General features: G+C 47.4%; 1 protein-coding gene across 1 annotated transcript in view; it reads right to left on the bottom strand.

The window, feature by feature from the left end:
* The window catches only part of LOC142311409 (protein phosphatase 1 regulatory inhibitor subunit 16B-like), a 106,348-nt gene that overhangs the window by 80,801 nt on the left and 1,071 nt on the right, over positions 1 to 24,476 (bottom strand). The window contains exon 2 of the mRNA XM_075349802.1: positions 4,346 to 4,660. Coding sequence (XP_075205917.1) covers positions 4,346 to 4,601 — 256 coding nt within the window. The 5' untranslated portion in view covers positions 4,602 to 4,660. The remainder of the gene's footprint in view (positions 1 to 4,345; positions 4,661 to 24,476) is intronic.

Below are 24,476 nucleotides of genomic sequence, written 5' to 3'. Positions count from 1 at the left end.
GTGTGCTTTGGGTCGTTGTCTTGTTGGAAGATGAAATGACGACCCATCTTAAGATCCTTGATGGAGGAGCGGAGGTTCTTGGCCAAAATCTCCAGGTAGGCCGTGCTATCCATCTTCCCATGGATGCGGACCAGATGGCCAGGCCCCTTGGCTGAGAAACAGCCCCACAGCATGATGCTGCCACCACCATGCTTGACTGTAGGGATGGTATTCTTGGGGTCGTATGCAGTGCCATCCAGTCTCTAAACGTCACGTGTGTGGTTGGCACCAAAGATCTCGATCTTGGTCTCATCAGACCAGAGAACCTTCAACCAGTCTGTCTCAGAGTCCTCCAAGTGATCATGAGCAAACTGTAGACGAGCCTTGACATGACGCTTTGAAAGTAAAGGTACCTTACGGGCTCGTCTGGAACGGAGACCATTGCGGTGGAGTATGTTACTTATGGTATTGACTGAAACCAATGTCCCCACTGCCATGAGATCTTCCCGGGGCTCCTTCCTTGTTGTCCTTGGGTTAGCCTTGACTCTTCGGACAAGCCTGGCCTCGGCACGGGTGGATACTTTCAAAGGCTGTCCAGGCCGTGGCAGGCTAACAGTAGTTCCATAAGCCTTCCACTTCCGGATGATGCTCCCAACAGTGGAGACAGGTAGGCCCAACTCCTTGGAAAGGGTTTTGTACCCCTTGCCAGCCTTGTGACCCTCCACGATCTTGTCTCTGATGGCCTTGGAATGCTCCTTTGTCTTTCCCATGTTGACCAAGTATGAGTGCTGTTCACAAGTTTGGGGAGGGTCTTAATTAGTCAGAAAAGGCTGGAAAAAGAGATAATTAATCCAAACATGTGAAGCTCATTGTTCTTTGTGCCTGAAATACTTCTTAATACTTAAGGGGAACCAAACAGAATTCTTGTGGTTTGAGGGGTTGAATAATAAATGGCCCTCTGAATAAACTTTTCACAATTTAAAAAAAAAAGAAAAAAAAGAAATAACATTCTTTTTTGCTGCAGTGCATTTCACACTTCCAGGCTGATCTACAGTCCAAATGTCACAATGCCAAGTTAATTCCGAATGTGTAAACCTGCTAAATCTGCAGGGGGTTGAATACTACTTTTAGGCACTGTATATATATATATATATATATATATATATATAAAGTACAGACCAAACGTTTGGTCACACCTTCTCATTCAAAGAGTTTTCTTTATTTTCAAGACTCTGAAAACTGTAGATTCACAATGAAGGCATCAAAACTATAAATTAACACATGTGGAATGAAATACTTAACAAAAAAGTGTGAAACAACTGAAAATTTGTCTTATATTCTAGGTTCTTCAAAGTAGCCACCTTTTGCTTTGATTACTACTTTGCACACTTTTGGCATTCTCTTGATGAGCTTCAAGAGGTAGTCACCGGAAATGGTTTTCACTTCACAGGTGTGACCTGTCAGGTTTAATACGTGGGATTTCTTGCCTTATAAATGGGGTTGGGACCATCAGTTGTGTTGTGCAGATGTCTGGTGGATACACAGCTGATAGTCCTACTGAATAGACTGTTAGAATTTGTATTATGGCAAGAAAAAAGCAGCTAAGTAAAGACAAACGGGTGGCCATCATTACTTTAAGAAATGAAGGTCAGTCAGTCTGAAAAATTGGGAAAACTTTGAAAGTGTCCCCAAGTGCAGTGGCAAAAACCATCAAACGCTACAAAAAAACTGGCTCACATCAGGACCGCCGCAGGAAAGGAAGACTAAGGGGTACTTTACACGTTGCAACATCGCTAGCATCAGCTAGCGATGTCCAGCGCGATAGTACCCGCCCCCGTCGCACATGCGATATCTGGTGATCGCTGCCGTAGCGAATATTATCGCTACGGCAGCTTCACACGCACATACCTTGTCGCCGACGTCGCTGTGACCGCCGAACAATCCCTCCTTCAAGGGGGAGGTGCGTTCGACCCTGATGTCACTAAGCGGCCAGCCAATAGCAGCGGAGGGGTGGAGATGTGCGGGACATAACATCCCGCCCACCTTCTTCCTTCCGCATTGACTGTGGACGCAGGTAAGGAGATGTTTGTCGCTCCTGCGGCTTCACACACAGCGATGTGTGGAGCTGCAGGAACGACAAACAACATCGTATCTGCAGCTGGAGCGACATTATGAAAATAAACGACGTGACACAGATCAACGATTTTTGACTGTTTTGCGCTTGTTCATCGTCGCTCCTAGAATTTACATATTGCGATGTCGCTACCGGCGCCGGATGTGTGTCACAACAACCGTGACCCCGACGATATAGCGGTAGCAATGTCGCAACGTGTAAAGTACCCCTAAGAGTCATCTCTGCTGCGAAGGATAAGTTTATCCGAGTCACAAGCCTCAGAAATCGCAGGTTAACAGCAGCTCAGATTAGAGACCAGGTCAATGCCACACAGAGTTCTAGCAGCAGACACATCTCTAGAACAACTGTTAAGAGGAGACTTTGTGCATCAGGTCTTCATGGTAAAATAGCCGCTAGGAAACCACTGCTAAGGACAGGCAACAAGCAGAAGAGACTTGTTTGGGCTAAAAAACACAAGGAATGGACATTAGACCAGTGGAAATCTGTGCTTTGGTCTGATGAGTCCAAATTTGAGATCTTTAGATCCAACCACCGTGTCTTTGAGCGACGCAGAAAAGGTGAACGGATGGACTCTACATGCCTGGTTTCCACTCTGAAGCATGGAGGAGGAGGTGTGATGGTGTGGGGGTGCTTTGCTGGTAACACTGTTGGGGATTTATTCAAAATTGAAGGCATATTGAACCAGCATGGCTACCACAGCATCTTGCAGCAGCATGCTATTCCATTCGGTTTGCGTTTAGTTGGAGCATCATTTATTTTTCAACAGGACAATAACCCCAAACACACCTCTAGGCTGTGTAAGGGCTTTTTCACTAAGAAGGAGAGTGATGGGGTGCTACGCCAGATGACCTGGCCTCCACAGTCACCAGACCTGAACCCAATTGAGATGGTTTGGGGTGAGCTGGACCGCAGAGTGAAGGCAAAAGGGCCAACAAGTGCTAAGCATCTCTGGGAACTCCTTCAAGACTGTTGGAAGACCATTTCCGGTGACTACCTCTTGAAGCTCATCAAGAGATTGCCAAGAGTGTGCAAAGCAGTAATCAAAGCAAAAGGTGGCTACTTTGAAGAACCTAGAATATAAGACATACTTTCAGTTGTTTCCCTTTTTTTATTAAGTATTTCATTCCACATGTGTTAATTCATAGTTTTGATGCCTTCAATGTGAATCAACAATTTTCAGAATCATGAAAATAAAGAAAACTTTTTGAATGAGAAGGTGTGTCCAAACTTTTGGTCTGTACTGTATATACTAGCTGTAGTACCCAGCGTTGCCTGGGATAGTAGCTAAGTGACTCTCTGTCTCTCTCCCACTCTCGACCTCTCTGTCTGTCTCCTTCTCTGTCTGTCTGTCTCTGTCTGCCTGTCTCTCTCTCTCTGATTCTCTCTCTGTCACTCTCTGTCTGTCATTCTCTCTATCTCTGTCTGTCTCTCTGTCTCTTTCTCTATCCATCGCTCTCATTATCAGTCAAGCTCTCTGTCTCTTTCTGTCTGTGTCTCTCTCTGTTTTTCTGTCTGTCTGGCTTTCTGTCTCTTTGACTGGCTGTCTCTCTGTCTGTGTCTCTCTCTGTCTTTCTGTCTGTCTGACTTTCTGTCTCTTTGACTGGCTGTCTCTCTGTGTCTCTCTGTCTCTCTCTATCCATCTCTCCTCCAAAATCATATTAACTGACACATAAGCTTCTTATACTAATAATGTCCTTGGTTGCCTATAGCAACCAATCAGAGTTCCTATTAATGACCTGTAACTTTCAGCTCCATTCACTTTAATGTAAGCAGGTTTTTTGGCAAATAACTGTAAAGCGTAGGGTTACATTTTCCCCACAAAACATAGTCTATGACGCTACCTGAGTCAAATGAGGCATCTGTGTAAAATTTCGTGATTGTAAATGCGACGGTGTGGATTCCTTTAGCGGACATACATATACACATATATACGGTACATATACACACATACAGTACATACATACACTCAGCTTTATATATTAGATTACTAATACGCTACATAGAAAATTCATAGCTGATTGTTAAACTATTGTCAAAACCAACTTTGTCAATCCTTTTGTTTCCATAGTGACACAAATTACTGGTACAAGCACAAATTACTGGTACAAGCACAAATTACTGGTACAAGCACAAATTGCTGGTGATGATCAATCACCAACTCTCTACCATATACACACAAGCCTTATGCTCCTCCTCAATGTTTTCCTTCTGTCCTCTATGATTTGTACATACCTTCTTCTGGGTCATTCCTCAGACAAGCCTCATGGAGTGTGACACGGGAAGGAAAAGACACTCTTTTGCTCCTGGTGGGGGTCTTCCTTCTAGATTTCTGTTGGCGTCGTCTCCTGTTCTCTTCTTCTCTTTCATTCTGGGCCCACCTCTTCAGTTGCTGTTCTCTTCGTTTCTTGGCTGCACGTAGTCTTTCTAAAGTGGATGCCTTCTCCAAGAGCTGAAGTTCTGCCAATAGATCCATTGGCTTTGTGGCCATATCTGACTGTCAGGACAGCATAAGTTCTTCTCTCATCAGATGTGGATACACTGACATATCTGTTAAATAAAGAAGAGTATTCACAACTATGACATTTAAATGTCTGCTTTGTATTGTGTCAAGTGAAAACAATAAAGTGCTCAAAGCCAAAACAATATAAAGGTTTTAGTGGAACACTTTTAGGTTATCATTTATCTTATTGCCTTTTTTTAAGAGCCCCGGGGGACAGACCAATAATTACAGCGCTCTCTTGTTCTACTGACTTTGCCTTACTTCATACACTTTGCATTAAATATCCAATACATGCACCTACCACCCACCCATTTCAAGCAGGCAGCTAAACAAATCCCTTAAGACTAGAGATGAGCGAACCCAATGTGTCGCCCTGGGCAAGCCAGGGGACATGGGTCACAACACCACCACACCCCACACTCCAGGTAGGCACATCACAGCTAACCACAAATCCTTGTTGCCTTCCTCCAGAGGTTGATGATGCACACCAGGGGGTGGGCCAGGCGGTTGGCTCCGCCCACCGAGGAGCTCACAACACTGGAGGCAGGAAGAAACCAGGCAGATTAGCCCAGGGAGAGCTTGAGTGAGGAGTCAGCTCAGGGAGGTGTAGGAGTGAGGAGCTAAAGTGGAGGAGTTTAGAAAGTGAAAGTGAAAGTAGAAAAGGAGGAAAAGCAAGTAAAGTGACAGAAGAGAAAGACAGCCTGAAGGGTCCAGCTTTGTGAGGGCCAGAACTGCAAGGTCAGCAACGGCGGTGACTGTCTGGAGGGGGACCGTTTGGAAGTTCCTGGAAGGACCCCGTTGGCTGTGTGCCCGGTGGTCTGGAGCAGTGTTCCGAAGGACAGTCAGCACCAGGGCAGGGGCCTCTCGGACCCCGGCAAGGCTAGGAGTCGCCAGATTTGCCAAATCCGTCAGTGACGGGGACGCAGATCCCCCAACAACCAAGTCCCGATTGAAGGCAACAGCCCAACCCGTATTGGAGAGACACCGCCACCGCCACGGCACAAGTTTCTCAGGGCCAGCGCCTGCGGGCAAAGTGTAGAGCTCCTCCGGCCCAGATTGCAGCCGGGGAGTGGGTAACCGGAGGGAATCCACCGCTACCATCAGTCAACACAGGTGCAAGGAAGAGGGACATCACCGTCACCTACCGGGAGTGCAGGTGCAACCGTCTGTGGGACCGTCCTACCAGCCGTTGGTTTACCGTACAAACTGTGTCCGTGTGTCAGGCTGAGTGAGTACCATAGTGCCGCAAGGCACAGCGCTGCCCCCGCGTCCCTGCGCCCTCCAGGCCCTACACTTCACATATCATCACCGGGCCCCGGGATCACCAACCCCTACCCACGGAGGGGCAACACAACACCTGGCTGCTCCGCATCACCATCCCCGGGACCCCCACACTGAGCAGCGGTGGTGCAATCACCACAACCGTGGGTGGCGTCACGAACTATAACAATCCCTTCACCCAACAAACACCCCCTTTCACTCACGGGCGAGGAGTGTCGCTCGAGAAAACCCCGGGATCCGGCCCACAGCTCGAGCCACCAGGAGCAGCTGCCGGACCCGAGCAGAAGGGGTGAGCGCGGTGTGCTGACACCCTCCTCCCCGCCCGCGACAACTTGGCGTCACGAACAGGATCTTACCGCTCTGCCGTCAGGTAGAGGTGCGCCTTGTTACCGCCGGAGGCATCCGGCAGAAAAATTTCAGAAGCCGCCATCTTTGGCGCGAAAAGTTCCCGCTCGAGCGTCTTCTCGAGCAGTAGAGGCGCGAGGGCCAAAACCCCGCCCCGAGAGAGGAGGGGCCGGAAAGAGCTAAGGGGGACGCGATGGCGGCTGGACGCATGTAGCTGCGGCTATAAAGGCAGGGACGCCAGGACCTTGCAAGAATACCGTTCCTGGAAGCAAACAGTGAAGACACCATGTGGATGCCGTCCCGCGACACCGTACCCCCCGCGCCTGGAACCGCGGCGTGGGTGGAGATCCGGACCGCGCAGCTCTCCCAACGGCTGCAGGTGAAGATGCAGCTCCTCGTGGAGGAGTGGGAGGCCGACATGGCGGACGTTGTAGCCACCGTGCGGAGACGCGAGGAGGAGGTGGAGAAAGGGAAGGTGAGTGACCCACGTCCCAATGCCCTTGCAGGGCCGGTCATCGCGGCTGTGGGGCCCGGTCCAAGCCCTCTCCCCCCGTTGCCTCCCTCGCCACCCGTCTCGGAGGCCGTGACCCCGCCACTAGGCCCGCTACCACCGCCACCGGTAGCGATACCCAGCCCGTCCACCCCAGCGGACCGACCTGTAGCCGGAGCCCGTAACCAACCGAAGGCATTACCCTGGAAGGCCCCGAAGATTGTGCCAGAGACAGTCCCCGAGCAGTTCCCCGAGCCGGAGCCGATGACCCGCTCCGAGCCGAAGGCCCAACTGCGGAAAGCCCCTGTGCCCATCCCCCACACCTCGGCTGAGGTGGCGCCGGGTTGTTGCTGCAAGGCAGCGCCCAAGGCCATGACACCGCGGGATACGCTACCCACCTTCCTGACAGTGGGTAACGTGCTGGATGTCCCGCGGGGCTCAACCCGTGCGCCGGAGCTGGGAGCAGCGCCATACTGGGACAGGGAGCCGACAAAGCTGGGCCTGGAGATCGCGGAGAGGGAGAGAAGGAAAGCCGAGCTGGTGGCCCGAGCCATTCGGGAAAAAGAAAACCTGCGGCAAGCGACCTTCCGTGTCTGGGGCCCGTTATACGAGGGACAGGTGAGGCGATTCGATATCCGCCGGGGCTACGGATTCATATACGAACCGGGCCTGGAGGCCGAGATGTTTGTGGCCCGGCGGGACGTGCATGCCCATCTGCCCGAGGAGCATCCTGGCCGCAATCTTATACCGGGGGACATGGTGCGTTACACCCGGCACTGCGGAGAGAGGGGGTGGTTTGCCCTGGATGTAAAGCTGAAGGGCAGCCCGGAGAGCAAGGTGAGCTCTGCATCCCCTCCCTCGGACGAAGCAGCAAAGGGACCGGAGTAGGGCAGCGGATGCCCGTTGCACCGTCCCCGTTGGGACCATCACTGAAGTTGCTGTTTGTTTGAAAAAGTTTAAAAAGTTTGAAATGATAAGTGAAATTACCGAAGAAGTCATCTGATTTGTTTGTTGATTTGCAACCGGCTGGAGCCGGCACCGTTGTCCCCGTGGGGACCGTTTAAAGTTTATATGCATGGGAACTATCCATGGACAAGCCCGTGAACTTGCAGGGCACCACAAACGTTAAGTGGCTTGTAAATATGTTGGTTACCGTTACCGTTTCCGCAATACCGTCTCCGGAGAGGCAGGTTGGAGGGAGGGCCCTGAGCAGAGCAGGCTAGGGCCCAGCCACCAAAGGAACCGGTGGCCACCCTCTGGAGGGGAAGGACAGATCCCGCTCGGGTGACTTGTGCTGGACTGTGGGTCAAGGGGTGCTGCCTGGGTTTTAGGGGCAGCATCAGGGCCAGGTTGCTTGGGTGGGAGAGAGCGGAAACCGTGACCGTATACCGTTGCAACGTTTAAGTAAATGTGCCTCCCGTCTTGGGAAGAGTTTTTGATTAAAAATGTATTTATGTTTTGCTTAACCCTGTTATCCCCTTTTTACAGAAAAATAAAACCGGTGTAGGACGGCAGCCCGCGGACGGTCTGCATTTTGCTAAGGGGGAATGTGTCGCCCTGGGCAAGCCAGGGGACACGGGTCACAACACCACCACACCCCACACTCCAGGTAGGCACATCACAGCTAACCACAAATCCTTGTTGCCTTCCTCCAGAGGTTGATGATGCACACCAGGGGGTGGGCCAGGCGGTTGGCTCCGCCCACCGAGGAGCTCACAACACTGGAGGCAGGAAGAAACCAGGCAGAAGAGCTCAGGGAGAGCTTGAGTGAGGAGTCAGCTCAGGGAGGAGTAGGAGTGAGGAGCTAAAGTGGAGGAGTTTAGAAAGTGAAAGTGAAAGTAGAAAAGGAGGAAAAGCAAGTAAAGTGACAGAAGAGAAAGACAGCCTGAAGGGTCCAGCTTTGTGAGGGCCAGAACAGCAAGGTCAGCAACGGCGGTGACTGTCTGGAGGGGGACCGTTTGGAAGTTCCTGGAAGGACCCCGTTGGCTGTGTGCCCGGTGGTCTGGAGCAGTGTTCCGAAGGATAGTCAGCACCAGGGCAGGGGCCTCTCGGACCCCGGCAAGGCTAGGAGTCGCCAGATTTGCCAAATCCGTCAGTGACGGGGACGCAGATCCCCCAACAACCAAGTCCCGATTGAAGGCAACAGCCCAACCCGTATTGGAGAGACACCGCCACCGCCACGGCACAAGTTTCTCAGGGCCAGCGCCTGCGGGCAAAGTGTAGAGCTCCTCCGGCCCAGATTGCAGCCGGGGAGCGGGTAACCGGAGGGAATCCACCGCTACCATCAGTCAACACAGGTGCAAGGAAGAGGGACATCACCGTCACCTACCGGGAGTGCAGGTGCAGCCGTCTGTGGGACCGTCCTACCAGCCGTTGGTTTACCGTACAAACTGTGTCCGTGTGTCAGGCTGAGTGAGTACCATAGTGCCGCAAGGCACAGCGCTGCCCCCGCGTCCCTGCGCCCTCCAGGCCCTACACTTCACATCTCATCACCGGGCCCCGGGATCACCAACCCCTACCCACGGAGGGGCAACACAACACCTGGCTGCTCCGCATCACCATCCCCGGGACCCCCACACTGAGCAGCGGTGGTGCAATCACCACAACCGTGGGTGGCGTCACGAACTATAACAATCCCTTCACCCAACAAACACCCCCTTTCACTCACGGGCGAGGAGTGTCGCTCGAGAAAACCCCGGGATCCGGCCCACAGCTCGAGCCACCAGGAGCAGCTGCCGGACCCGAGCAGAAGGGGTGAGCGCGGTGTGCTGACACCCTCCTCCCCGCCCGCGACACCAACCTATAAAGTTTGGGGTTCATATCGAAGATTGGGTATCTGTGGCTCAAACCCAAACTTTTTTAAAAAAAATCCGCGCCTGAGTTTGGGAGCTGTTCGAAGGCTAACCACTTGATCAAGCAGGGCGAGCCGCTTGAAATATCTGAATGGCTCTCGCTGGTGGTAAAAACACATTTTCGGATGTTGTGTGAAAAAAAAGTAAAAAAAACACCTTCCCTCCCCGGAAAAGCTCTCTTTATGGCTAGCTGTATGAGGGCGGAGAGCCGAACTGCCCAATCATTAACTTCCATTCTACTCGTTACTCAAGTCGAGCCCGTAAGTTCGGGTCCCCATTAACTTATATGGGGTTTGGGATCCAGGAACAAGTTCAGGTCAAGTCTGGGTCCTGAAACAAACTTTTAACTAAATTCTGTCAAAAGACGGCGAACCCGAACATCCACAGGTCCACTCATCTCTACTTAAGACCGCCATAGGCATTAGACAAAACTTGACTTTTGTTGGAGGGACAAAGCCATCCATCGAATGTGTATGGGAACTGCAAAAAAAAATTATGTAGGGGGAGAAATGGAAAAGGTTTGCTGAATTTCCTTTCCAATCATTTTGCTCTGGGAGATACCTCCAAATGTGTCTGGCAGAAACTTAAAGAGATTGTCGACTACTTTGATACTGATGGCCTATCTCTAGGATAGGTCATCAAAGTCTGATCGACCGGAGTCCGACACCCTGCACCCCTGCCGATCCGCTTTTCTTGGTCCTGGCGGCGACAACAGGCAGCCTGAAATGCTCAGTTCCGGTGCTGCTCCGTCTTCCGATAGCGGACAAGGTTGGGTGCTGCACATCCGCCTCCTAATGATTAGAATGGGACGTGGATGTGCGGGCTTCAACCACGGCCACTATCAGAAAACGGAGCATCGCTGGAACTGAGCATTTCCGAATGACCAAAGACAGCTGATCGGCAGGAGTGTCAGACCCCAGCCAATCAGACATTGATGATCTATCCTAAGGATAGGTCATCAATGTCAAAGTAGTAGACAACCTCTTTAAGCCTGCCATACACATGAGGTGGCTATCAGACAAATTCTCTGTCTGGCCAAGCAGTTTTGTGTTCTTTATGAGAGAGTCACTGCCTGAGTTCTTTGGAAAAAGCTTTTCTCAGCGCCAAACAGAAGTATCAGCAATTGAAATTCAACAGGCTGGATTTTGTTCCTCACCAATATCTTTTGTTGGGGAACAATTGGGCGGTTAGTGTACACATTAAACTGTTGGCTGGTATTGCCGACATTCGTGGGTTTGGATGGTTTTATTCCAATGTGTATGGGGGCCGTTACTGCCCTTTAACCACTAATAACACAAGCATTGTGGCCATGCAGAGCATCTGTGTATATGTGAGAGAAGAGATAGCTATCACCCAAATGGGCATGTGGCCGAGCGTTATCTAAATTGTATGGGCATTTTTAAAGGAATGAACTAACGAATGGGACAGTTTGTAACATGTATAATGAAGTAATCAGACTCCAGCCTTGACACAGTGGAGTGAAAATATTCTTGTATCAATGCCCATATACCTTAGATAATGTACAGTTTATCCTCTAAACTCCCCCAAATGCATCAACGCTTGCACAACTGAGCATTCATGTGCTCTCAATGAGGATCACAGAGTAAGTTGGCTGCAGAATAGAAGAATCAACTATGGTCATTCAGATTAATCTAATGGAAGGACACCATACACATCGATCTAATGTGTAGGGATAGGGGGTATAAAGCTAACAAGCCATTACTATAAAGATTTCTACAATTAACACATATTACAGCTAGAAACAAAAGGGTTGGACTGTCCTCCTCGAGGATTAGAAGATACTGGCTTGGCCCAATCAGGCCAAGTAGAAACAAAGCTTAAGAGGTTCAGAAGAGGAAACCCCAACTAGCGAATAATTTACTGCTGGGGATCATCATTTTGGGGGTTGATGAATAAACTGGTGTATAGAGCTGTGGATTTAATTACACAGGTACTTTTTCTGTATAGCTGAAGAATGGACCATCAGTAGAATTATATTGAACGTGTCAAACAAACCCAAGTTGGGCGCTGTATCCCATTTAATAGTATATTATATTATACCGTATAGCACCATGACCTAATTTGTATAAAGGGGTTTAATCTCTGATCATTCAGCTGTGTGACACATCCGGTACGGTAAGAAAAACAGAGAGGCGTCAATTGAAACCTAAGCAGGAAAGACAGACACAGACAGACTGGGCCATGCGGTGACTTCCTGCAGTGAAGATCAGCAGAGAACATGAACCACGAGAAGACAATGGAAAATGCTCAGAATATGTAACAGCATAATATAGAGAGTAAACTGCTGGACACGTTTAGGACACATTGTTCCTTAAATTATAGTCAAAAGACTCCTTTTCTTGTCTGCAATTTACTACCTACAAATCCAGGTGTCTTGAGCAGCTGCCAATGTTTTCCAAGTCTAAGTACACATCTTATGGGAGGAATCCATACAAAGAATTAACATCTTACTCCCAGGGATATAGAAAAAAAGAACTGAAAAAGCAATTCTAAAAAGAGCTATTCATCAAGTGTCACTGGCAATAAAATAGTCGATATCGGTTCCTTTTCAAATAAAGATGGATATGTGATGTTTACTGGTCTGAAAGCAATGTCTCCACTTCTGGGTATTCTGGTGACAGTCCTGTGACCGGCAGAATGGAAAATACTGATGACCGTTACACAATCCTACTTTGTCATGCTGCTTATCTGTATGGAGCCATAGAGGTGCCGATAACATAGTTTATATGAGCGACATGATTATTTGTATTCATTAACCCCTTAAGGACTGAGTGTTTGGGGTTTTTTTTGCGCTTTCATTTTTTTTCCTTAAATTCTTCCAAGAAGCAGGGGGAGTTGCACTTTGGAATGACACCATCCATTTGAAGATATGATGCACTGGAAAAAATTCTGCAATTGTTTTTTGTTTTTATTGTTTTCATTATACGGTAAAAATGACTTGGCAATAGGGTTCTCAACATAAGTGGGATTATGGCGATACTAAACTTGCATATTCCTTCTTTTTATTATTTAAGGTGTGAAGAAAATTGAGAAATTCTTAAAAAAAACAAACACTTTCCAAGACCTATTTTTTCCACTGATGAAGCTTTTCGAGGGCTTGTTTTTCTTATGACAAGCTGACATTTTTATTTATACCTTTTCGGAGTGCATACGATTTCATCACTTCTTACTGCATTTTTTTGTGGCGTTGCATTGTTTTTATATTTTTATATATTTCCCTGTACAGTTTTTACTGATCCATTTAATTAATTTGATATTTTGATAGATGAAAGATGGGAGCAGAGATACCAAATATGTTTTTTTTCAGGATAGCTGAAGAGATGGGCAGGTCTGGCTATCCACATATCTCCTCCCATGGGTGTGTCTCATTTGTGTAAAATGGAGACTGTTTGGCACATGGCAGGGTGTGAAGAGCGGCCTGTGTGAGAGGTCCTCTACACTGACAGAATCTGTGTGAAAAGATTGGAACATCTGTGGGATCTTGGTGAGAGATCTTGTGCAGGCAAACCCTGTAGAGATACATGTCTCAATGTTTTTTGTTCTGTTTGGGACTTTATGCTGGAAAAGGCTGTGGTTCTTGTGCTCCTGGTGCAGTTTATGAAGGAGCTGAACTTTTAAATGAAGAGTGTTCTTGTTGCTACCTTAAGAAGCATGCAGAGTACCCACATCAGAAATGGTGCTAGAGTGCGAGCAGCATTCCAGGAGGCACGTGTATCGGATGCACAGTGTTGGTTTTGGTGGATCGGCGTGTCCACAAAGATTCGTTATACACTGCACGCAACTTTTGCCTGTGGATTGGTGGGTCCATGAAGACTCCTGGTGTGGTGCAGAGCCGTGTGAGCGGAGCAGCAGCAAGCCCAGGACCAATAGATGGATTGTCTAGTGGAGGCAGCACAGATAGATGAGATCGAGGCACTGTGGAGCCATCTGGTGCAGGTCAGTGAGCAGCTAAAGGGAACCGGCAGGCGGTGGCTGGGTCGGACTGGCCCACCAGGAGGTCAGGAGAACCCCCGGTGGGCCCCTGCTATTGATGGCCACGCCCCCTAGGCCCCACCCCCCTACCCACCCTGGGCCTCTATGGATATGTGAGAGAGGCCCCCCGGCCGGTAATTTTACTAATCATATCGGCACATTGCCGATATGATTAGTGACAATCCCATTCCCTGTTCCCTGTGCAGCGGTAAGCAAGGAGAGCGATCTCCCTGCTCTGCCTGCTGTCACTGTCAGTGCCGCTCTGACTCCTCTGTGCAGCGACACTGCAGGAGGAGGCAGTCTCAGAGCGATGACTGCTTTCTTCCTGTGCGGGTGTCGACAGCATTGCGCTATGGAGGACGGACCCGGCGTCGCCCCAGGCCACCCTGTAGGAGCAGCAGCTTGTGAGTATAGAAGGCGGGGGCTCAGGGGGGCAAGCAGGGGCCCCGGGGGAGGGGGCGCGGGGACCCGGGTGTGTGTGCGGAGGGGCTCTTTACCAAGAGGCGTATCTGGGGGGGCTTGCGGGGCATTTGCCTCGGGCGCAGCTGTCAGGGGGGCGCTGTCAGGCTGCTTGATGCAGCGCTGTGAAAGTCTCCATGGCAGCTGCGTTTGCCGCCCTGCAGTGGGAGCTGCCATTCTCTGAGTGCAGCTGTCACACTGACAGCTGCACTCATAGAAGCTGCAGCGCGTGGCTCCCACTGCTCAATTGTCCTCGTATCTGTCAGACGCGAGGACAATTGGAGCGGTGACGCCGGCGCTGACGTCCGGGTCAGGGAGACGGCTGTCAGGTGATCAGGTCAGCTGATCAGACTGCTGACCCGGAAGTCAGGGCCGTAGTGCAGAGGCAGCAGAGAGCGTGGAGAAGTGTTCCAGTGTGGAGCTTAAGACAGTGACAGCGAAGAAGAACATTATGGGGTGAGAGGGAGGTATCTATGGGCACAGAATGAGGGGGCAGAGGAAGAGGAGAGGGAACTATCAGTGGACACAGTATGAGGGCACAGAAGATGGGGAGGGGGCAGTATCTATACAGTATGGAGGAGAGAGGATGGGGAGGGGGCAGTATATAGACACAGTATGGAGGAGAGAGGATGGGGAGGGGGCAGTATCTATATGCACAGTATAAAGGAGAGAGGATGGGGAGTGGGCAGTATCTATATACACAGTGGAGGCGAGAGGATGGGGAGGGGGCAGTATCTATATACACAGTATGGAGGAGAGAGGATGGGGAGGAGGCAGTATCTATAGACAAAGTATGAGGGGACAGAGGGTGGGAAGGAGGCAGTATCTATAGACACAGTATGGAGGAGAGCGGATGGGGAGAGGGAACTATATTTGGACACAGTATGGGGGGAGAGAGGATGAGGGGTGATGTATGGGGTGAGAGAGGATGAGGGATGATGTATAGGGAGAGAGGATGAGGGGTGATGTATGGTTGGGGGAATGTATACGGACATGGTATGGGGAGCAAACGGGAAAAAAATTTTGAGGACACAGAATAAAGAGTAACAATAACGAATAACGTTTGGAACACCATTCTAAGTCTGAACTGGGTGCAAAAAACCTAAAAAAACATCACTATGGGGAGATAAGGTATGCACACCAGTGACTAGGTAAGGGGAATACATGGAATAGCAGAAACTGCTGTGTGAATACTGACTTGAAAAATCCAATAGCTATATGAAGAGTGAAAATGTGAAAAATGGAATCTGCATTACTGCCATGAATATATGAATCAAGAGAAATTTAGCTACTGAATTGATCAATGCAATAGAGCCCCAACACTACGCCAAAGTATTTCTCTACGTTGGGGTCCCTAGCTTATGTGTGTAGCTAAATTTCTCTTTATTCATATATTCATGGCAGTAATGCAGATTCCATTTTTCACATTTTCACTCTTACACATAGCTATTGGATTTTTCAAGTCAGTATTCACACAGCAGTTTCTGCTATTCCATGTATTCCCCTTACATAGTCACTGGTGTGCATACCTTATCTCCCCATAGTGATGTTTTTTAGGTTTTTTGCACCCAGTTCAGACATAGAATGGAGTTCCAAACGTTATTCCTTATTGTTAGTAGTTTTTCGTTTGTGAACCCTCCCCACCACACCTATTGCCAATCCATATAATACGCATAAATAGCCTGGGTCTCAGCTTCCCATACACGGTAAGTTTTTTAACTGCATGAGAGGACACACACAAGCTAGGGACCCCAACGTAGAGAAATACTTTGGCGTAGTGTTGGGGCTCTATTGCATTGATCAATTCAGTAGCTAAATTTCTCTTGATTCATATATTCATGGCAGTAATGCAGATTCCATTTTTCACATTTTCACTCTTCATATAGCTATTGGATTTTTCAAGTCAGTATTCACACAGCAGTTTCTGCTATTCCATGTATTCCCCTTACATAGTCACTGGTGTGCATACCTTATCTCCCCACAGAATAAAGAGTGACACAGTATGAGGAGCAAGTGGGCAAGATGGGGAGTGAGGCGGAAAAGTATTTGGACACACAGGAGGTAGTGAGGAGACAGTAAGGGATGAGAAAAATGTGAAGGGGCACAGAAAAGAGACTGGGTAGTGGAGGGGGGGTATAGAGAGGGGGCAGAATGGGAGGACAGTGTGAGGCCATAGCGAGGAGGGGGTGGGATGAGAGAGCACAGTATAAAGACTGGGCAGTATAAGGGGACACAGTATAAAGGACAGTGTAAAGAGTAGGCTCAGTATGGAAAGGAGAGGGCAGTGTGGGGGGCATGTACCATATGAAGGACAGTGTGGGGTCATATTTCGTGCAGAGAACACAGTGAGGGGTCATTATTTATTCTGGGGCACAGTGTAGGGCAGATATTTTTAAATAGAAGTATTATAATCATTCTGCTATTTTAGGGGCATCGTGTCGGGATGTGCTGCAGAAGACCGGAGAACATGAAAATCTGCAGAGACGAGCTGTGCATGTGAAAAGTCATCATGGCGTCAAGACAAGGTGAAGAATAGAAAGAAACGGCTATAGACAACATCATCTATAAGGTACCTGAATGTAAATGTTTATTTGTGATACTATGTCTCATCATTAGGCCTTGGTCCCACTTGCGCATTGCTTCTGATGTGAGCACAGTGGGACCCCCACTGATCAGCTGTTCTTGGTGCAGGTGGCCGGAAATGCTTATTTCTAGATCTGCTCTATCCTCTGATAGTGTCCGCGGCCGGGTACTGCACATCCGCCTCATTAATTTTAATAGGAGGCTGCTGCCACTATCAGAAGACAAAGCAAATCCAGAACTGAGCACTTCTGGCCACCACCGGCACGGCACCTAGAACAGGCGATTGTCTGGTGTGCCAGGTGCCGGACCCCGACCAATCGGACATTGGTGACCTATCCTAAGGAAACGCCATCAGTATTAAAAAGTAGTGGACAATCTCTTTAATAAAATCTTGTGCCGTCTGGCAAGTTAAGGGTTACTATGTTTTTATTTATCTGGTTAGGAGCATTAAAGGGGTTGTCCAAGTTTGTGATGACCTGCAGTCACTCTATGTGACTGCAGACTTCTCAATTCTCACAGTGCACACACTACACGCTATCAAGATTCTCTGGTGCCGGTGGTGACAGTGGGAGGTTACGAAGCTGCAAGTACGTGATTTACATAGATGTGGTCACGTGCTGAACAGATATGCTCAATGAAAGTGAATTGACTGAGGCCAGACACATCAAATCAGAATGTGGCCAGAAGTATACAAATGTCATACTTGTATGATAACTTGTATGTATGTTATTCCTATATACAGTACGGTAACTGCATGGTGTTGGCGGGCCCCAAGATTGATTTTTTCCTGATGGGCCCCAGGTACTCCAGTCTGCCGCTGGGTGGACTCCAGAGAGCTGTGGCAGCGACAGGAATCGCTGACAGAGAAACTTGATATGGCAGTAATGGACCAGTTTGTGCAATCCCTTGTGGGGCCAGTACAGATACAGGTTGCCCAGGAAGATCCCAGGGGGCAGTTACCCAGAAGAGGCCATATCTTCCTAAGTCCAAAGGGGCAGCTGCGGTGGTGCCGAAGGAATCAGGTGACGACATAATCTGCGGGAAATGTCACAGTCCAGGCCATATAGCAGCCCGATGTCACCTAATGAATGGGCAGATGGATTATAGCAAGGGACAACAGTGTTCGTTCCTATGCAAGTCCATTCCAATTAGGTGCCAAGAGTGTGTTCCGTGGAAGTTAATGAAGAATGTGTGACTGGGCTATTAGGCTCGGTAAACTTGTGAACCCTGGTGAGGGCCACGCCTGATGTGTACCTGATTCCCGGAAAAAAGATGGAAGTCAGCTGCAGTCAAGGGAAGGTTAAAGAACATCCAGTGTCCAGAGTGGTCAATGAGACAGTTTGAGTCCGTTAATGTTGGTATAGTTCCAGACTTACTATACCAGTTATAATAGACCAGGACTTTGGATCATTTTGGGACTTGTGGGAAGTGTTCGGTTGCTCAGATAAGAACCGTAACGATCCAATGGAAGCCGCACCACAGCAAGATACTGAAGGGATTCCTGGTTGTATGTTGGGGTATAAAAAGGAGGAGATAGCATATCCTAGAGTTGACAGTCCTAAGTTAGGGGTGACCAAATAAAATAGTGGAAATGCCCAATTTAGCAACACAATGTTTAAAAAAATAAACTGTAGTATGACTGTTGAAATCGGGATACCTCCAGAAAAGGGGGCCGGTTAAATGGGTACTTGCTGTTCCAGGGTACCAGCATGAGTGACAATGACTTCAAGGTAGACTGTAACTCTAATAATGTAGAAGGAGAGTACAGTAAAGAATAGCTGAGCAAAGAAGGCAAATGCTCCTCCTCCCGTCACCGGAGATGCAATAGGCGCAGAGGGCGGAACAAACTGCACCCTCTGAAAATATAACCAAGGAAATTACAGTGTTGTGTGCTTCCATTCAAAATGTGGATTCTCTTCAAGACTCTGAGTGGGTAAAAAAGGATGGTGAAGTCATGTTGCCAGTCACAAGCACTTGGTTAGATGCAGAGAATGATGTGCTGCAAGAGGAATTAGAGCTGTAATTGACACATTGTGAGGATGAAAATCAGCAGAATGAAATCACAGAAAAGGAGTCAACCGAGGAAGCAGTGTTGGTGTCCTCTATGATTTCTAAGCATATAGCTGATGATCTGTTGGGCAAGAGCGCTTAAGGAGAAGAAATCCTGGAGAACGCTATAAGAGATGAAATTTGTTAGAGTGCTGTAGGTGATGAAATCCTGAAGAGCGTTAATGGAGTAAAAATCCTCAAAGATTAAAAAGAGCAGGCCGGTGATTCAGCCAACCCAAGTGTGGTTGTAAGTGGAAACAGTGCTGAAATTCTGGAAGTAAAAGAGTACAACTCTGTGGGGTGTGACATCCTGAAAGAAAAAGAAGAGAAATCTGAAAAGGAAAATGGTGAAGACTCCAAAGAACCTGAGGCAGAAGGTGATGCTTCAGAGACCCAACAGAAAACTAAAGGTCACACTGAAGAGACTCAAGAGGAAGTTGAAGGTAATGTGGCGGAGACCCAAGAGACAGCAGCAGCTGCAGAAGTGGAGAAAGCCAGCTGAGGAAGTGAAGTCTGGACTAGACGTATCATCAGGAGCTAAGAACAAAACTGAACCTGCCAAGACTAAAGACACAGAGATTGACTCAGCTCAAACGTGTGAGAAACCAGTGGTCCAAGTTGATGAGAAACCCAAACACTCTGAACCTGTGGCTATACCTGAGGAAATTTCAACTAAAGAGGTAGAGTCTTTGATAAGAATGCGTGAGATGGTAAAAGATGAGTTGGAAAGACCCAAGGAACTGTCCGATGGTTGTGAAGGTAAAGGAATCCATCCGGTCTTTAAGTGCATGGGAGATGTGCCTGTTGACATGAGAGAAGCTTGTGCCAGTAAGATGGTGCATGAAAGATTATAGAAAATCGTAGGAGTATGTAGAGTGTACTTTACCTCAGAGACAAATTAACTGATTATTCTGTATGTAAATGAAGCCACAGTGAAGCGGGTGGCTATCCTGAGTAACATGCACCTACGATGCGTTTGTACAAAGCGTATGATCATGTTATGGAATGAACAAGCCTCCAAACACTTAAAGCGTATAAAGTAGCTGACCACAGCATTTTAGGAAGTTATGGTACTGAGAAGAGATTTAATTGGGCTCACCATACATACACTCAGAAGTAACGTTCAGCAAGGCAGGAAAATCCTGGGTATCACAGCAATCAAATTCAAAGAAGATTTAGGATTATGTCGAATTTACGGAGAGACTGCAGAAACCATGAAGAGAGCTTGGAATGTATTGGAACTTGTGTAAGATTTAATCTCGGTCCAAAGAAATATTGTTGGGAAAGAGGTTGGAAAGAATGGAAAATTCATCTGAGAATTCATGGATAAAACCAGAGTTGTGAGAGTAAGAATTGGAAAGCACAATAAAGTAAAGCTACCCCGTGAAGAGGGTATGGTTCCATTTGTCATTGTGGGAATGAAGGAAAGTGTTGGAAATGTACGGGTGCTTCTAGAATATCATATTGCAAACCTAGTAGAGGTGGAGCAGTTAAAACTGGAAGGACGGAAAATTAAGGAACAACTTCATTTATATGAGGTGGCGACTGCTTTCAGGCGGAGGCCCAGAGCAAGAGAAGTGTGATACATCTAAGGATTATGTTTCCTCGGAAGCAGGTCCTGCAGTTTCCCATTGGGCCTCAGAATCTAAGTTCCCTATCAGTATGTCTTTGAAGTGTGGGAGAAAACCAACACAAACACGGGGAGAACATACAAACTTTTTATCAATATTACTCTTCGTAGAATTGGAACCCAAGACCCCAGCGCTGCAAGGCTACAATGCTAACCGGTGAGCAATCGGGCTGCCTCTTTCTGAAAAATTGTCATTGTTTAATAATTAAACTTGATGTATATAGAACTGGAAAACTATTTAAAGCACATACCGGAATAAATGAACAAAAAGGCCACTTTTTAATTGGATAGTCCAGTCTTTTGAAGCTAGTGACCTATGGCTAGGACAGATCATCAATATCAGATTGGGGGGTCCGACACGTAGCTCTACCACAGCAGCACAGTCAGCCGTCAGGTGTAAACAGTGCATATAGCCAAAGCAGCTCAGCTCTATTCACTGTTCAGTGGCCATTTTAGAGCCTGCAGTTCAGCTCCTATTGAAGAGAATAGAAGATGAACTACAGTTCTCATACACAGATATAAATATTGAACAGAGCTGTGTCGTTTTGCCCGTACACTGTGTGCCTCTGGATACTGTTGGAGGTGATAACAGCTGATCAGTGGGGGTGCCCAGACAGTTTAAAGTCAGTTTAAAGGACCCCTTACACAATGAACTAAAGCCAGCGTAACCTGTTGATATTAGGATTCGGCCTGTTGGATTTCCTCGTGTCAATTTTTTTCTGAGAGGAGTCTGGCAGTAACTCTTTTATGGAGAACGCCAGAGCACTAGGCCAAGGTAAGTGTTCCTATGTGTGGGGAGTTTGCGGAGATAGCTGTCGGCCAAACGATCATTTGGCCAATAGCTATCTAATATGTACAGGGGCTTTAAAAATAAAAACCCAATGCTTGTCCTCTCAGGAAATAAACTGTTAGAAATGTCTGTTGGGAATGATAGTCATTTTTCAAATAATTGTTGTGGAAGGTGTATGTGGGAGCTTGGAGAGATTGCGGTCAGCCGACAACTATGTCAACTGTACGGGAACATTTGTGTACATGAAATCTGAAGAGATCACGGTCAGCTGACAACTATCTCATGGTTATGGGAACATTTGATGTGAAAGAATAGAAAATGTAAAAAAAATTAGATCACAATGGGGGTGAAGGCCTCCACCAAGAAGGCTGGTCAAGTAAATCAAAGTTATTTGATTATCTGTCATATACCACACTACAGATGCCCTTTTACCTATGGGCATAAAAAAAAAACAATATCATCGACAAAGAAAGCACTGTTTGCACTTTATAAAAAAAAACAAAAAACTGCAGATCAGGTAAAACTGAAAACTGCTTTTTCCAACCTACTCAAACATTCCGTCAATTGCTGTAGGTGGTTGTAAAAGCTATGTCCTTGTTTCCATAGAATCTCTTGCCCTTTCTTTTCCATTGTTGCTGATTCACTAAGAGCTAGAAGATGAGTAACACATTGCACCTGGATAAACCATTGTGCAGCCTTTTAATCTCCAGTTTTAGGGGAATTTAGCTTGTCTATGGTGCATTGCTAGAGGAGAAGGAACCGATGAGGCCATCAACAAGCAATCCTGCCTTGGTCAGGGTATTTAGATACAGGAATAGGGAAGTAAACTGAATCTTGACGCTGGTGATAGAAAGCCTAGCCACTTACTGATAACGGATATTGAACTGTACTGTTGATCCTTTAAATGATCACATGTAAGTGAAAGATTAAACTGTCCAAGAAAATGAAATTGATTAGGAGATAAAATAATATGGACCTCAGAAAAACCAATTGATCCATGACTGACTCAACACTGACCTTCTACCTCAACCACAGATGACCAAATCAAATCTCATACATGCAATAGCATAGAACAACTCTGTTTAGAAGACAAAAGTTATGTACTTATGAGTTGATGGACAGATAGTATCACGGAATTAATGAAGATACCATAGAATGGACCTAAATAGAAGACAGGAAAGTCTAAAGCCTGCTTTACACCATACGATCCAGCATACGATTTCGTATGCGATCGTAACCGCCCCCATCGTATGTGCGGCATGTTCAATTTGTTGAACATGTCGCACAAATGAATAACCCCACGTCACACGCACTTACCCCTCCATACGACCTCGATGTGGGCGGCGAACATCCACTTCCTGGAGTGGGAGGGACGTTCGCGTCACATCGACGTCACGCGGCAGTCGGCCAATAGAAGCGTAGGGGCGGAGATGAGCGGGACGTAAACATCCCGCCCGCCTCCTTCCTTCTACATTGCCGGCAGGAGCCGTGGGACGCAGGTAAGCTGTGTTCATCGTTCCCGGGGTGTCACACACAGCGATGTGTGCTACCCCGGGTACAATGAACAACCTGACGTTCAATTTTTAGGAATTGAACGACGTGCATGCGATGAACGTTTTACTGTTCAATCGCAAGTAGCTGTTACATGCTACAATGTAACTTACGATGCCGGATGTGCGTCACTTACGACGTGACCCCGCCGACATATTGTAAGATATATTGTAGCGTGTAAAGCGCCCTTTAGATGTTCAAGTGCTCGGTACTCTAAACGAGCAGGTCGGACGCTCACACCGACTCAACTCGATTGACAAATATAATGGAGGTCAATGAGAAACTCAACCATTTCTCTCAGAGTTTTCTGGAAAAATTCAAGTTTCCCATTGACTTCCATTATCTTGGTAATCGAGTCGAGCCTGTACGAGTATCCAACCTGCTTGTTTCGCGTACTGAGCACTCGAGCATTTAAGTGATCACTTATCACTATTGATCATCAAATCAACATATTAATTTCTATTTCCAGCAAGTAAAAAGTTGTAACAATCAGTTTATATATTTACAAATGCTCAACATCCAGCTTACTTGGAGAGTGTGAATTCTCTTTAAAGGTTTGTCCTCTTGTTTTAAATACCATACATAACCTATCCCTAGGATAATATGGGCAACCTGCCAATTAGCTGTTAGCGTCTCTGTCAGTGGTCAGATGTATGGTATACGGAGCGGGAAGACTGCAGCTCGGAATACTGTACACAGTGGGCATTACCAGGTACTACAGATCGGCTCCTATGCTCTTCAACAGGGGCTGATATCTAGTATCCAGAAAAAGCCACTATACAGTATACGGAGCTGTGGTGTTCCACTCTGTACAATGTTTACAACCGGCTGCCGCGAGAGGTCTTAACAGCTGATAAGTGGGGTGTAGGTGTTGAGAACACACCTATCTTATATTAATGACCTATCCTAAAGACTAGTCATCATTATAAAAGTAGTGGTCCTTCACGGCTATGTTCACACATCCTTTGGAAGCCTCAGTTGCCAATTTAGCCACAAAAAGCACTAAGAACAAGGCAGCATGCCGCACTTTTTTGCTGTCAAAACTATAGACACAACAGTAAACCAGCGAACCCCATTGTTCATCGGACCACCAGGTTGGGTCTCCGTAAGTGCTGTTGATATCTGTTGTATTGTGAATCTAGTAAAGCAAGCAGATGTGAACAGAGTCCAAAAATGTTCTCCTTATGGACAACCCTACGGCCCTGTGCGCACTTACCGGATTTTGCCGCGGATTTTCCGCGGATTTGCTGCATGTTTCGCTGCAGAAAATGTTCATAACATCTCTGCAGTGAATCACCAGCAAATCCTATGGAGAAAAAAAATCCTGTGCGCACTGGGCAGAATTTGACAGCTGCATGTTTTGCTGCGGAAATCCCGCAGCAAAAACAAGTGCATGTCACTTCTTTTCCGCAGGTAGCTGCGGGTTTTCCCTAATCTAATGTAAAAATCACGCAGGGAACAGCTTGTGGAAAAAACGCACCAAATCCGCACCAAATCCGCAACAAAACGCGACAATCCGCATGCGGATTTGGGTGCGGATTTGATGCGGATTTTTTCCGCAGGTGATAAGATCTTTGAGAGCCTGCGGAATTTACTCAAGGAAATTTCATTTCCCAGTGCGCACATAGCCTTACGATTACCCATGTCTACTATAAAGCTCACACCTGGAGTTTCCCAGGTTCTATGACTGTGTTCAGAAAGCATGATAAGTCTTTGGTAGAACAAGCAAAGACCTTCCAGGAACTTCTTAATTCTACCTTCAATGGCCAGTCCTCGGTTCTCAAAACTTGGATGTCCTTATTCGTGTATGTGTACTGAGTATAACTTTGTATAGATTCAT

This window comes from Anomaloglossus baeobatrachus, chromosome 5 (genome assembly GCF_048569485.1).
Source record: "Anomaloglossus baeobatrachus isolate aAnoBae1 chromosome 5, aAnoBae1.hap1, whole genome shotgun sequence".
Lineage (NCBI taxonomy): Eukaryota > Metazoa > Chordata > Amphibia > Anura > Aromobatidae > Anomaloglossus > Anomaloglossus baeobatrachus.
Note: the sequence above shows the minus strand (reverse complement) of the source record. Positions and strands in the feature narration are given on the sequence as shown.